This window comes from Mandrillus leucophaeus, unplaced genomic scaffold, assembly GCF_000951045.1.
Source record: "Mandrillus leucophaeus isolate KB7577 unplaced genomic scaffold, Mleu.le_1.0 Scaffold250, whole genome shotgun sequence".
NCBI lineage: Eukaryota > Metazoa > Chordata > Mammalia > Primates > Cercopithecidae > Mandrillus > Mandrillus leucophaeus.
The window spans coordinates 2072683-2084469 of record NW_012102588.1 but is presented as its reverse complement, the minus strand read 5'-3'; the positions used below and the strand labels follow the sequence as shown (position 1 = coordinate 2084469).

The following is an 11787-nucleotide window of genomic DNA, read 5'->3' as shown; positions in this document are numbered from 1 at the left end:
TCTCTCTCTCTCTCTCTCTCTCTCTCTCTTTTTTTCTTTGAAACAGGGTCTCTTTCTATTGCCTAGGCTGGAGTGCAGTGCCATAATCACAGCTGACTGCAGTCCTGACCTCCCAGGCTCAAGCAATCCTCCCACCTCAGCCTTCTGAGTACTGTGGACCACAAACATGTGCCACCACGCTTGGCTAATTTTTTTAATTTTTATTTTTTGTAGAGATGGGGTCTCCCTGTGTTGCTCAGGCTGGTCTCGAACTACCAGACTTTAGCAATTCTCCCATTACAGCCTCCCAAAGTGCTGGGATTACAGGTGTGAACCAGTGCACCCAGCTTAGATTGGATTTTCTATGCCCAGTCTAAGAAAACACCACACATACATCAATCAAATAACTGACTATTATAGTCAGGAGTGCTTAAGTAATCTGTGGGATGAATTAAGAAGCTGTTGGCTGAGGCTTTTTACCAGTTATTAAAGGAGGACCCAGAGACACAGCAGATTGACTCTGACCCAGAAAAACAGTTTCAAGGGGGCCAACACAACTACAGACCAGAGAGTCTTCACTTCACATTGGGCAAAGAACCTTCTGGACAACAAGCCTGCCATCTGAAAGGATATGTCGTAACTAACCAACCCCCTTGCATTCTTTAAAAGGGAGGAAGGTCATGTGAATATGAATTCTAAACTCGAAAAGCCTTGGGCAAGCTTTCACACCAAAGATTGTTTTAAAAAATTGAATCAACACGGTATTTCTATATCTATTTAGTTATGGATCAGGCGCTAGCTTAGAGATAAGAATAAATGGCATTGCACTAGAAGAAAAAATACTACAGTGGGGGCCTTCTGGGACTGAGGCTAGAATCAGGGTTTCACATTTTCACCCATATTCACCCATATTCAGGAAAATTGAATATTTAGGTTTGCAAATGACACTAAGCCCTTTTGGAGAGTGAAATGTCAGGTTGTCAGAAATAGAGCATAGACATTTCACAAGGTGGTATGAATTGGAAGAGATAAAGAGGACAAGCCTGAGGTCATTTCTAAAATGGACTTGGAGTTATCATTTCCGAGATCCAGGAATTAATGTAAAGACATCACCAGCTTCATATACTGCCTGCAGGCACAGAAAAAGTAGGCAAAGACCCAGAGGCTGTCAGGAAGAGCATCACAAACAAGAGAAAGCATTACCTCTTGCCTAAACTACACTGCCGAGATTAAGCTTGAAGCTGTTTCTACTGCATGCCAAGAAACAAGGCTCCTGAAAGAGGCATAAAGAGAGTAGATGGCACAGGACAGAGGGCATTTTAATTGGTAGAGTCTGGGGATAGGAGAGCAGCCAGGAGACAGAGGCTGGAAAGACCTGGACAAGGGTATGCAAGTATCCAAAAGTAGGAGGAGACTGGATACTGATCTGCTCACAAGGAAACCTTAACTTGGACCAAATATTTTAAAAAGAGCCCCTGCCTCAAGTGTTAGCAATTTATGTAACTTGATACCCTAAGAAATGAAAACAAACATTGGTTCAAAGAGTGTAGATGAATTTACAGGTGAAAGCTCCCAGGCTATGAAGGAGGTTCATTCATGACCATTGGTAGCTGGTGACCTAGACAATAATTATCCTTTTTTTTTTTCTTTTGAAACAGAGTCTCGCTTTGTCACCCAGACTGGAGTACAGTGGCTCGATCTTGGCTCACTGCAACCTCTGCCTCCTGGGTTCAAGCGATTCTCCTGCCTCAGCCTCACAAGTAGCTGGGATTACAGGCACCTGCTACTATGCTTGGCTAATTTTTTTTTTTTTTTTTGTATTTAGTAGAGATGGGGTTTCACCATGTTAGCCAGGCTGGTCTCAAACTCTTGGCCTCAGGTGATCTGCCCGCCTCGGCCTCCCAAAGTGCTGGGATTACAGGCATGAGCCACTGCACCTGGCCTCCTGTTGCTTTTTCCAAAGAAACATCACTGTCACTGTTATCAAGAGACTCTATGTATCTATCTATCTATCTATCTATCTATCTATCTATCTATCTATCTGTCTGTCTATCTATCTTCTATCAGTTTTTCTGCACTTTGCTTGTTTGACTTAATACATCAATATGTAAAATGTTTCATCAATCCTTTCTACGTTTACTTATTATTTCAGTGTATGAATGTATTATTTCTTTAACCAGGGACAGCACTTTGAACCATCTTCTTCATCAACAGTAACAGCCTAAATGGCATATGCAAAAAGTTAGAAAAGGAAAGGCTTCTCCAGGTAAAAAGAAAATATAATCTAAAACAAATTTTTTTTAAACTGACTCTTTTTAATTACCCAATTCAATTAAAAAGCCTTTCAAGTCTATCCTGAAAGCTACAACTCAGTCCATAGTTTATTTGCAAGACCTTTGCTAGAGTGAGAGGGGAGGCCAACATGATAGACCTAATTCCAGACACAAGGTAAGTCTTTGTCTGGAGTGGGGGGATAGGAGAATGATATTCCCACAAGACCAAGGCAATGCCTCTATTGTTCAATTTGCTCTCCTGCTTGTAAAGCCTCTGGCACACATTAAGGATTTGATCAATTATTATTACTTCTCCTATAGTCATTTCTGTAAGTCCAAATATACTCAAATCACTTTACTCATAACCAGGAAAAATGTTTAGTTTGCTGCTTCCAATGGCTTTTTAATGACACCCCCTGTTTCTTCCCTTCATTAAAGCCGCATTATTTATCATACTGGCATTCTTGCTATAAACCACCAACGACCTTGCCAATCGACATCATTACATTGTCTTTTGAGAACCCAACAATTCCCATCATGGACTCATTTACTCTTCTTTCCTTAAATCTTTCCTAAGTCACCAGGGTCATTATCCTGAACCCTTTTAATCTTTGTTCAAGTATTGATTGTCACATATTTTTCCTTATTCCAACTTATAAGGCTAATATACCGACTAAAAAAATCTAAAAATAAGTTATTTTACTTGGCAAGCTCTCGCTTCTCATCTTCTATGGCTCTGATGGCTTTCCTCTCCAAACTTCTGAGCGATGGTCGCAGACAGTAAAGCTTGTAATCACACAGGCAACATGGGTAGAGATCACACAGGCCGCAAGAGCGTGATCGCTTGGAGTAGCACAAGCAGTACGGATATGGGTGCAAGTCACAGCAGCAGTAGGGGTGCATATACAAGTCACACAGGCACCGCGTGCTAAATTCGTCGATGCATCTCAGTTGCCTTAGTTCTCTGTCCACCTTCTTTATGTCCCTTCTGACACTGTCCAAGAGACAACTCAGTGCAGCCATTATGGTCACACCTTATTGTTCTGTGAGTACCTGTGGGAAATGGCACTCAGGGAAAAAATTTGTTCTAAGCCCTTCTCAGAAGTTGCTTTTAAAAATAAATGAGGCACACATGATTCACTTACTTTAAAGCTTGTGTTCTGTGACCTCACCGCCTTCTGAAGTATGTCATAGTCTTCTGGTTACCATGTGAACTGTACATAGTTATGGTCTCCAGAGGCCCTCCTCAGAGTTACAGGGCTACTCTCAGAACCATACTCATGTTGAGATTTCACTCACCTTCAAGGAGGATGGGTCTCCCAAGTGAGCACAGCTCACCGGGGTGCATGGGGCGGCCACTAACGTCCTTGCCTTGTGTATGCTCTGGGGACCAGCCATGGCTATGACTGTGTGTTTGTTGAACTTGGTGCAGGCGAAGGCAGGAGCTGCCCACTCCTTTCTCCACGCACTTCTAGCTCTAGCCTTGACTGGAAGCTTGGCCTTGCTCCTTTTGTTCTAGAATTCATTCTGGCTCCAGACAGGTAGAATATAAAGAATGTTCTCATCGTTCTCCTCCTACCAAGTCATCCTCAAGTCAGCCATTGCCCTTGACCTTCTGAGTTACAGGTCTCTGAGTCCTGCCCATTCTTTGCCAGCTGTGGTCATGGCTGTCTGGGAACCTCAGTTCTCTACTGGTTGGGGGTCCTGTCCTTAAGCTCCCATCTGTCAGTGCTCGGGGGCCTGTCCTGGGGAACTACCTCCCAGCGACTACACCTTTGGTCTTGCATCCAAGCCTCCAGATGCCTTGTCCCTGAGTGCTTCCCAAATATTGGTCTTTGACGCTCTCGTAGCCAACTCCCTGAAGGTGCTGGAAGCCAACTGCCTGAAACCCCCACTTCGGCCGGTTTCCTTTACTTTCTATTCAGTTAATATTCTAGACCTCTGACTGAGCCTCAGATTTGGCTCTCGGTGCCTCTACTCTGGTCCTTCCACCTCAAACTACAGTACAGCTCTCGCATCTCCCTTGTATGGACTAGAACACAGGGTATCGGTGAAAAGTGGTTGGATGTGACACTGGTGAGGGAGACAAGGGCTGGGTTTGAAGGGACCTGTAACCAGACTAAGGAGTTTGAACTTAATTTTGAGCCCAAAGAAGGATTGCTGATTTTCTTTTCTATTGTCAGAAGTGAGACAGCCACACTGAACGTAAGTTGCTAGGGACAGTAGTAGAGGTGTTTTCTGCTGCAAGGCAAGAAGAGACAACAAAAATCTGGACTGGGGATCATGGCTACGGGGATGGCAAGGAGGAAGCCAATGGGATCGCCTTCCCCTACCTCTGCCCAGGCCCCATCTAATCCATTTTCCATATTGTAGCCAGAGTGACTTTCATATAGAGATCTGTCATTCCTCAACCTTCCCCACCCACCATCCCACCCACCTTGAAAGTCTCCTCTGTCCTCTTAAAAAATTTACCAAAATCTTTACGAGGTGCTGAGCAATGGGGCCTCTCCCACTTCCCCACTCTCCTCTCCCGTCTCAGTATTACTGCAATTCATTACACCTCAGCCATGATGGCCTTCCTGGAAGACCACTCATTTTCCAGAGGTCGTTTCTTAGTCCCTTGAAGGACGTGCCTTATTCCTTCTACCTCATTCAGAGCTCATACACAGGACGTTCTGTCTGCTTAGAAATTGAACTCCCCACCTATGACTTTCATTCATTTAATTCTTAAGGCACCCTTTAGATCTCCCCTTTTCTTCTGGAAGCCTTCCCTGTCTCCCAGACTAAACACTAATAACTTAGGACACATTTCCTTCATGACATTGTTTCCCTAGCTGTACTGTAAGCCATAAGGGCAAGGATCTTGTCTATTTTTGCTTCACAGTAGATACCTAACACAATGCCTGGCACATAGCAGGTGCTTGAAATATACTCACTGAATGACCAACTGGGTGAATTAAACAGGATTTAGTGAACAGAGTGAGGATGGAGTGAGGGAGGAATCAGTACTGACTTCCAGCTTTCAAGCTTGGCAGACTCTTGGTGCCACCAAGATAAAAATAACACAGGGAGAAGAGTAAGTTTGGGGATTTGGTGAGCAGGTGGTGCTAGTGACAACTTTAAGGTAGAAATCTGGGGTATCCTGTAGATAAGAGGGTCTGGAATTTGAGGAAAGGCTGGGCTAGAGATATAAATTAGGAAGCCACAATTCCACAGGTAGTTGGAACCCTGGAAGCAGGCAAGATAATTCAGAATGAAAAAAGAGGGCTGAAGCCGACTCCCAGGGAAAAATAACTAGAAATGAGGAGAGTGAAGGAGTCCATGAAAGGCTCATAGAAGGAGTAATAGAGAGGTGAGAGCCCCCTCAGCTGGAGTCCCTTGGGTGTCACTAGACTAAGCATGGCATTCCCAATGGCTCGATGTTCCCCAGCCTTGACTTAGGAGGACCTTTTCTGTGGAGATAATGTGTCTTAGCAAACAAGTGTCCCTAGAGGTATTAGAATGAGAGGCTGGCCCGTTGAGTCACGTGGAATGAGTCAAAAAGCAAAGTTGAATGATTCTCCTCTATGGACAAATTCTGACCTCTTCAAAAGTGATCCCACTGTGATTCGATTCTGAGGGTTGGACCCTATTAATAGGAACATGGCCTACTCTTTCCTGAGATTTAATTGCAGGAGTTGTACAGATTTCTCTAGCTCCAGGTGACAGAGAATTCTTATATCACCTTGAATTATATCCCTTAGCAAATGTCAGCAAAGATTGAAGCAGGCAAGCTCTCAGTTTAATATTATTAAATACACAAGTTCAGGTGTCTAAATATACACATCTGTGTGTACATGGCACATTATTAAGATGGGTATAGCTATATTTCAACTAGGATTCTCCCATTATCCCACCTTCCTAGTGAATTTTTTTTTTTTTTTTTGAGATGGGGTCTTACTCTGTCACCCAGGCTGGACTGCAGTGGTGTGTGCTCTCTGCAGCCTTGACCTCCTGAGCTCAGGTGAGTCTCCCACCTCAGCCTCCCCAGTAGCTGGGGCTACAGCCATGCACCAACATGCCTGCCTAACTTTTGTATTTTTTGTAGAAATGGGGTCTCACCATGTTGCCCAGGCTGGTCTCAAGCTCCTGGGCTCAAGCCATCTGCTCACCTTGGCCTCCCAAAGTGCTGGGATTACAGGCGTGAGTCACTACTCCTGGCCCTTCCTAGTGATTTTACTCTTCACCATAAAGTATATTCTTATCATTTTAAGTGACTAAATAAAGGTAGTGTCTTCTTTAATAATGAGATGGAAATGTGATCTATTCATAACAGAAGGACTCTAATATGGATTCTAATATGGAACTAGGGCCTTCCGTATGCAGCACTATGTCCATGGAAGCTCCCATTCACCTTGGCTGATGTCCAGATAGAACTTCCTCTGGATGAAAGGCAGGCCTTGGCACTTTCCCAAGTTGGGCAACACTTGCTTGGTCCCCAGTGTTGGTGAAATAATGAGCCAAAGAAGGTCCCCTCTGCCTCTTCCAGCAGGTAGCACAGCCACAGCTCAAGTCTAGTCACTAGACCAATGTTACAAAGACACTTTTCTAACAGATCAATACACAGTGCTTAATATGAAATATGCACACAGTGTAGCCTCAACTCTGTAAAAAAGAATCCATAGGCTAGGTGTGGTGGCTCACACCTGTAATTCCAGCACTTTGGGAGGCCGAGGTGGATAGAATCGCTTGACGCCAGGAGTTTGAGACCAGCCTGGGCAACACAGTGAGACCCTATCTTCTACAAAAATATTTAAAAATTAGCCAGGTATGGTGGCACAAGCCTATGGTCCCAGCTACTCAGGAGACTGAGGAGGGAGGATCACTTGAGCCCAGAGGCTCTAGGCTACATTGAGCTATGATTGCACCTCTGCACTCCAGCCTGGGCAACAGGGTGAGATCCTGTCTCAAAAAAAAAAAGGAGAGACACACCCTGAAAAATTAGCTGTGGTTAACTCTGGCTAGTAGAATCATAGATGGCTTTTAAAAATTATTTTTTCTAGACTTTTCTGCGATTTCCAAATTTCTTCAATGAGGATATCACCAGTTTTATAATGGAACACTTTCTGATACTGAACTCTCTAGAAATCAGCTGTGTGCTGAGTTGCTGAGCCTACCTTTGGCCCCTGCCATCCCCCTAAGCAGGCCATTGGGGAAGTCTCCCTGGAATGGACATCTGGAATTTGGTCTGTCTATCATCCATGCACCTTCTTTTGATGAAATAACTTTCTCCATGCCCCACTCCCACCCTCTACCCTTAAGTGCTACCAGTAAAGTTGCCTTGCCAAAGGGCAGGCATGAAACCAAAGCTGGCCGATCCGACTCTCTTCTGGGAATTTGATCTTTAGCAGAGAGACCTAAAGCCTGAAGACGGTTGGAGCTGATTCATTCTGACAGTGCACCCTAGGAGACTACACCTTAGTTACTGCCCTGTTCCATCATTTTCAAGTTGGTCCCTGGCTTTTCTTTTGGCCTAAGATCTCCTGCACATCTTTCCAATAAGCTCCCAGTCAGTTATCCAGTTAGTTTCTGTTTCTCGTATTTAAAGAACCCAACTGAGATGACAGTTTGTCCCCTGGATCTACCCACAGATGGCCATTCCAGGCTGACCTTGCAAGTCAGCTGTGGCTCCAGTGGATATTGTCCCAAGCAAGTCCAGCTCCTCCCTGTTAACCCAGATCCAGCTGCATCAGGGCAGCGACCATCCTGAAGGCCCTGTGGGTATGGATCAATGACAGAGACCCACACTAGGGAAAATGGCTGGAAATCCCCAGGAAGACCCCGACATGAACACTATCCCTGGAGTCAGAGAGGCTTCGCTGGTGCCAGAATCTCGGAACTTTAGCTTCGGAAAACCCAAGTCATCCAGACAACTTCCTACTCAAGTAGAAAATCTCTGCTATAGCACCCCAGGCAGATAAGTATGGAAGAAATGAGGGCTTGTGTATGGGTTGAGATGCCCTCTTATTGGTGTGGATAGCCAATATGCCTATGACCAACCACACCAATTAATGTAATTTTTTCTCCCTCTTTTCTCCCCGGCCCACAAGGTCTTTAACAAATATCTTCCTGCTAAGTACGGTGAGGGATGAGGAGGAGGAGGGTGTTCATATATTCTCTTACAGCTGCACCCAACAGAAGTGAACCTGAGGGTCCACGTTGCTACAGAGGAAAGGCTGCATTTGCCTGGTGGGGTCTAAAAGCTCTAGAGCAGTTCAGAGTGTGCTTTCCTTTTGCCTGCAGCAGATCATTCAGATATTGAGAAAGAATCATGTGAATTTTACATACCAAATAAATATATGAATAAGTCCCTCATCAGGCATGGTGGCTCATGCCTGTAATCCCAGCAGTTTGGGAGGCCAAGGCAGGCAGATTGCCTGAGGTCAGGAGTTTGAGACCAGACTAGCCAACATGGTGAAACCCCGTCTCCACTAAAAATACAAAAATTAGTCTGGTATGGTGGCGCATGCCTGTAATCCCAGCTACTTTGGAGGCTGAGGCAGGAGAATTGCTTGAACCTGGGAAGCCAAGGTTGCAATGAGCCGAGATCACGCCACTGCACTCCTGCCTAGGTGGCAAGAGCAAAACTCTGTCTCAAAAGCAAAACAAAACAAAAAGATTTGAAGAGTAGATGGGGGTGTTAGGTTGACCAACCACTCTGATTTGCCCAGGACTGAACCCATATCTGGGATGCAAACTCGCATTCCTTCCTTACAACCTCTAAGGGTAGTAAGGAGTATGTTTTGTTTTGTTTATCTTAGAAACAGGATCTCACTATGTTACACAGGGTGGCCTTGAACTCCTAGCCTCAAGTGATATTCCCACCTTGGCATCCCAAAGTGCTGGGATTATAGGTGTGAGCCACTGTGCCTGGCCGGAAGTCTTATTAGAAGTTCTGAATTCTTTGTGACAACTATAGCTTCTTCTCTCTCTTGCCCTCTCACCTGCACTTGTGTGTTTCCCTCTCCTTGCTTTCAGTCTCACGAATTCTCCAAGAAAAATCATTAGCGGCTGTCTATATTGTTCTTGATGACAACAGAGACCCCAAATTTTTTTTTCAACTTCACACTGGAGTCATTCAAACATAAGAGCACATTTTCATGTCTACTTAGGAACAGAAGGGCTTGCTTCTTTCGCAGCTGGTGGCCTGATTAGCTTGAGGGAGTTAAAAAATATTACATTCTTACCACTACCACCACTACAACTGTCTATCTCTTAATAGATGCTTACTTGACTAATAATGCTATTTCACATTTAATGAGTGCTTGAGTCTGTGCCAGGCTAATCCTCACAATGACCTCATGAAGTAGGACTATTATTATCCCTTTTTGTTTTTTTCTTTTTTGAGATGGAGTCTCACTCTGTCGCCCAGGCTGGAGTGCAGTGGTGCAATCACGGCTCACTGCAACCCCCGCCTCCCAGGTTCAAGCAATTCTCCTGCCTCAACCTCCCAAATAGCTGGGATTACAGGCGCCCACCACCAAGCCCGGCTAATTTTTGTATTTTTAGTAGCGACAGGGTTTCACAATGTTGGCCAGGCTGGTCTCAAACTCCTGACCTTGTGATCTGCCTGCCTCGGCCTCCCAAAGTGCTGGGACTACAAGCTTGAGCCACCACGCCCGGCCAGTTATTATCCCCATTTTGTAGCCAGGAACATTAAGGCAGAGCATTCACACAGGAAGTGGCAGAGCCAGGGCTCTTCGTGGGCAGTCAGCGCTTTGTCTTGGGAGAGTAATGATCCGTGAGAAGAAAATTTCTCTTGACTTTGACCTTAAAGATGAAAGAGAAATTGAACTCAAACATTAGGATTTTGGTTTCCCTGCTTCGATCATTATCTGCACACGTAGAGCTGGACTTGCTGCACATTTTTGTTCAGATGGAGTAAAGTGCTTTTCTGCTCCATGACACCGCTGCGTCCGGCCTGCAGCCACCTGGTGATGGGTGGGGCTGCTTCCTACCTGCCCAGCTAGTGATTCACAGCTCCTCTCTCCTCTTGGCAGTAGAAGTTTTCCTCTCTTCCAAAGGAACATTTCTCGCCAAGAATGCTTTCCCTTGCGTGGCGTGGATGCTTCTTTTGTAGAGGAGCATCAACTGTCTTTGTCAATGCATACCAACATTTCAGAACAAAACATCCTCACAGAGGACAGCCATTCTGCCAGGGGTTCTCCGCATGCGGAATGGATTTTCCACCCGAATTTTCTACCTCCAGCTGGGGTTGCTTTTAAGCAGAGAACATGGAGTCCAAAGCCCTCTTTTTACCTACTGTTCTGTCTGACTCAGCTTTCTAGGTAAAGCTCCCAGGGGCTGCGGTACATTCTGCTCACTGACTCCTTCTCAACTCCCCGCAGGAGCCCAGCAGGGGAACAAGGTGGGGCTCCTGGTGCTAAAAGCTGGAGACAGGACAAGATCCAGTGTCTCTATGAGTGGTGGGACTGGATGGCCCGAGGAGGAGGAGGGGACAGAAAAGCAAACAGACAGGGGAGTGTGAAACCTGTCTTCTTCATCTCATTTAATGTCTCAAATTTCTTGGTGTCAGGACCACTTGACATCCTCAACAACTATCGAGGATCCCAAAGAGCTTTTTGTTACGTAGGTTTTATCTATCAATATGGATCATATTAGGAATTAAAACTGAGAAATATACAAAATATGTATTCATTTAAAAATCAATAACAGTGAACCCATTACATGTTAGCACAAATAACATTTTTTATGGGAATCGTGTTTTTAAAAAAACTGAGAACGGGGCATTGTTTTACATTTTTACAACATTTTCTAATGTCTGGTTTCACAGAGAGCAGCTGAAATATCTTCTGCCTTCAATCTGTTGCAATATTTTTTTTTGTTTAAATACAGAAGAAAATCCAGCCTTACACAGATGTGCAATTGATGAAGGAAGGACCTCTCAGACCCCTGAAAGGGTTTTGGGGATCACATGTTGAGACTTGGGGCTTTAATTCAGAGTTCTAACTGCACAATGCCTCAAAGCCACAATCACTTTGCTTTTCCTAAAGCAATTCAGTCTCACAGTGCAGAACTTTGTTACAGAGCTTTTGGGAAATCTGTCCACCCAGCAATTCTCGTCTTTAAAAACTAAACCCCTACCCATGGGGAAGGTTGGGAGGAACTCTGACAGGAATCCTTCTGAAACATGACCTGCCCCTGCCCTGGGTGCAAATTTCTGCACCAAGAGAGAACCCAACAACAGCTGGGCCAACCAAGTCCTCTCTTCTAGGAACCTGGCACTGGGGGACATGGGCCAAGGGGGCTTGAACACAGAAAGCAAGGCTGCCGTTGTGGACCACCCTCTGTAACTGTGGAGCCCTGGGTTCTTCACAGCTTCTGGGACCTGCTCTCCAATGAGGGTGCTCCTGTTTTCACCATTCACTAATTTATTATTCCATTCATTCATTCTTATAGTAAATACCTCAAAGGTCATTAGCAACTGTGGATCTGAAAAGAGTAGGAAGTCAAAATTAAAAGTTCAAAATCCAGT

The 11787-nt window shown here is 44.9% G+C and overlaps 1 protein-coding gene across 1 annotated transcript in view; it reads right to left on the bottom strand.

The window, feature by feature from the left end:
• Positions 1–3439, bottom strand: part of ODF1 (outer dense fiber of sperm tails 1) — a 9796-nt gene extending 6357 nt beyond the window's left edge. Inside the window, exon 1 of the mRNA XM_011983493.1 lies at positions 2956–3439. Coding sequence (XP_011838883.1) covers positions 2956–3275 — 320 coding nt within the window. The 5' untranslated portion in view covers positions 3276–3439. The remainder of the gene's footprint in view (positions 1–2955) is intronic.
• Between the last annotated feature and the right edge of the window lie 8348 nt (positions 3440–11787).